Raw genomic sequence first — 718 nt, forward strand, 5'->3', positions numbered from 1 at the left:
GTGACCCATCCTCCAACCAATGCAACTACACCAGTAACCACCGGGACCCAATCTCCAACCAATGCAACCACACCAATTACCACCGTGACCCAACCTCCAACCAATGAAACCCCACCAGTAACCACCGTGACCCAACCTACAACCAATGCAACCACACCAGTAACCACCGTGACCCAACCTACAACCAAAGCAACTTTGACAACAGGTGATATTCTTTTCTAATTGAACAAAGCAAGTATTAAATTGGAAGATAAATATTAAAAACATTGTAGATATTTTGCCACACAGTACAGGCAAATTGTGAACTGCTAAAGTTTTAAAGGGCGTTTATTTATGGTGGTTATAATAACAACATCAATAATAATAATGTAATCTTTTCAAAATCAACAATATAACCAGKTACTCCAGCGACAACTCCAGTGGCAGCAGATTCAAAGCTCCAGATGACATTTTCACTGGTAGAAAATTTTACCGCGGTCGTGGGAACGTCTGGATCTCCAGAGTTTGTCAGGTTCTCAACAACACTAACTAGTCGAGTAAGCTTAACTGATTTTTTTGTTGTCTCATAATTGAAATATCAAATGAATGAAATGACATCAATATACAATGACAAGATCAGTATATGTAAAAGAATTAGACTTGTTAACTAAACATTCTTTGTGAATATCATCTGTCTCCCCTGACTTACTTCTTTTACTGTTTTTCAATTCTTCAGCTG

General features: G+C 38.1%; 1 protein-coding gene across 1 annotated transcript in view; it reads left to right on the top strand.

Annotated features, from left to right (window-relative positions):
• Nucleotides 1–718, top strand: part of LOC103467348 (uncharacterized threonine-rich GPI-anchored glycoprotein PJ4664.02-like) — a 22,107-nt gene that overhangs the window by 11,033 nt on the left and 10,356 nt on the right. Inside the window, exons 16-17 of the mRNA XM_008413658.2 lie at nucleotides 112–205; nucleotides 400–536. Coding sequence (XP_008411880.2) covers nucleotides 112–205; nucleotides 400–536 — 231 coding nt within the window. The remainder of the gene's footprint in view (nucleotides 1–111; nucleotides 206–399; nucleotides 537–718) is intronic.

This window comes from Poecilia reticulata, linkage group LG1 (genome assembly GCF_000633615.1).
Source record: "Poecilia reticulata strain Guanapo linkage group LG1, Guppy_female_1.0+MT, whole genome shotgun sequence".
Lineage (NCBI taxonomy): Eukaryota > Metazoa > Chordata > Actinopteri > Cyprinodontiformes > Poeciliidae > Poecilia > Poecilia reticulata.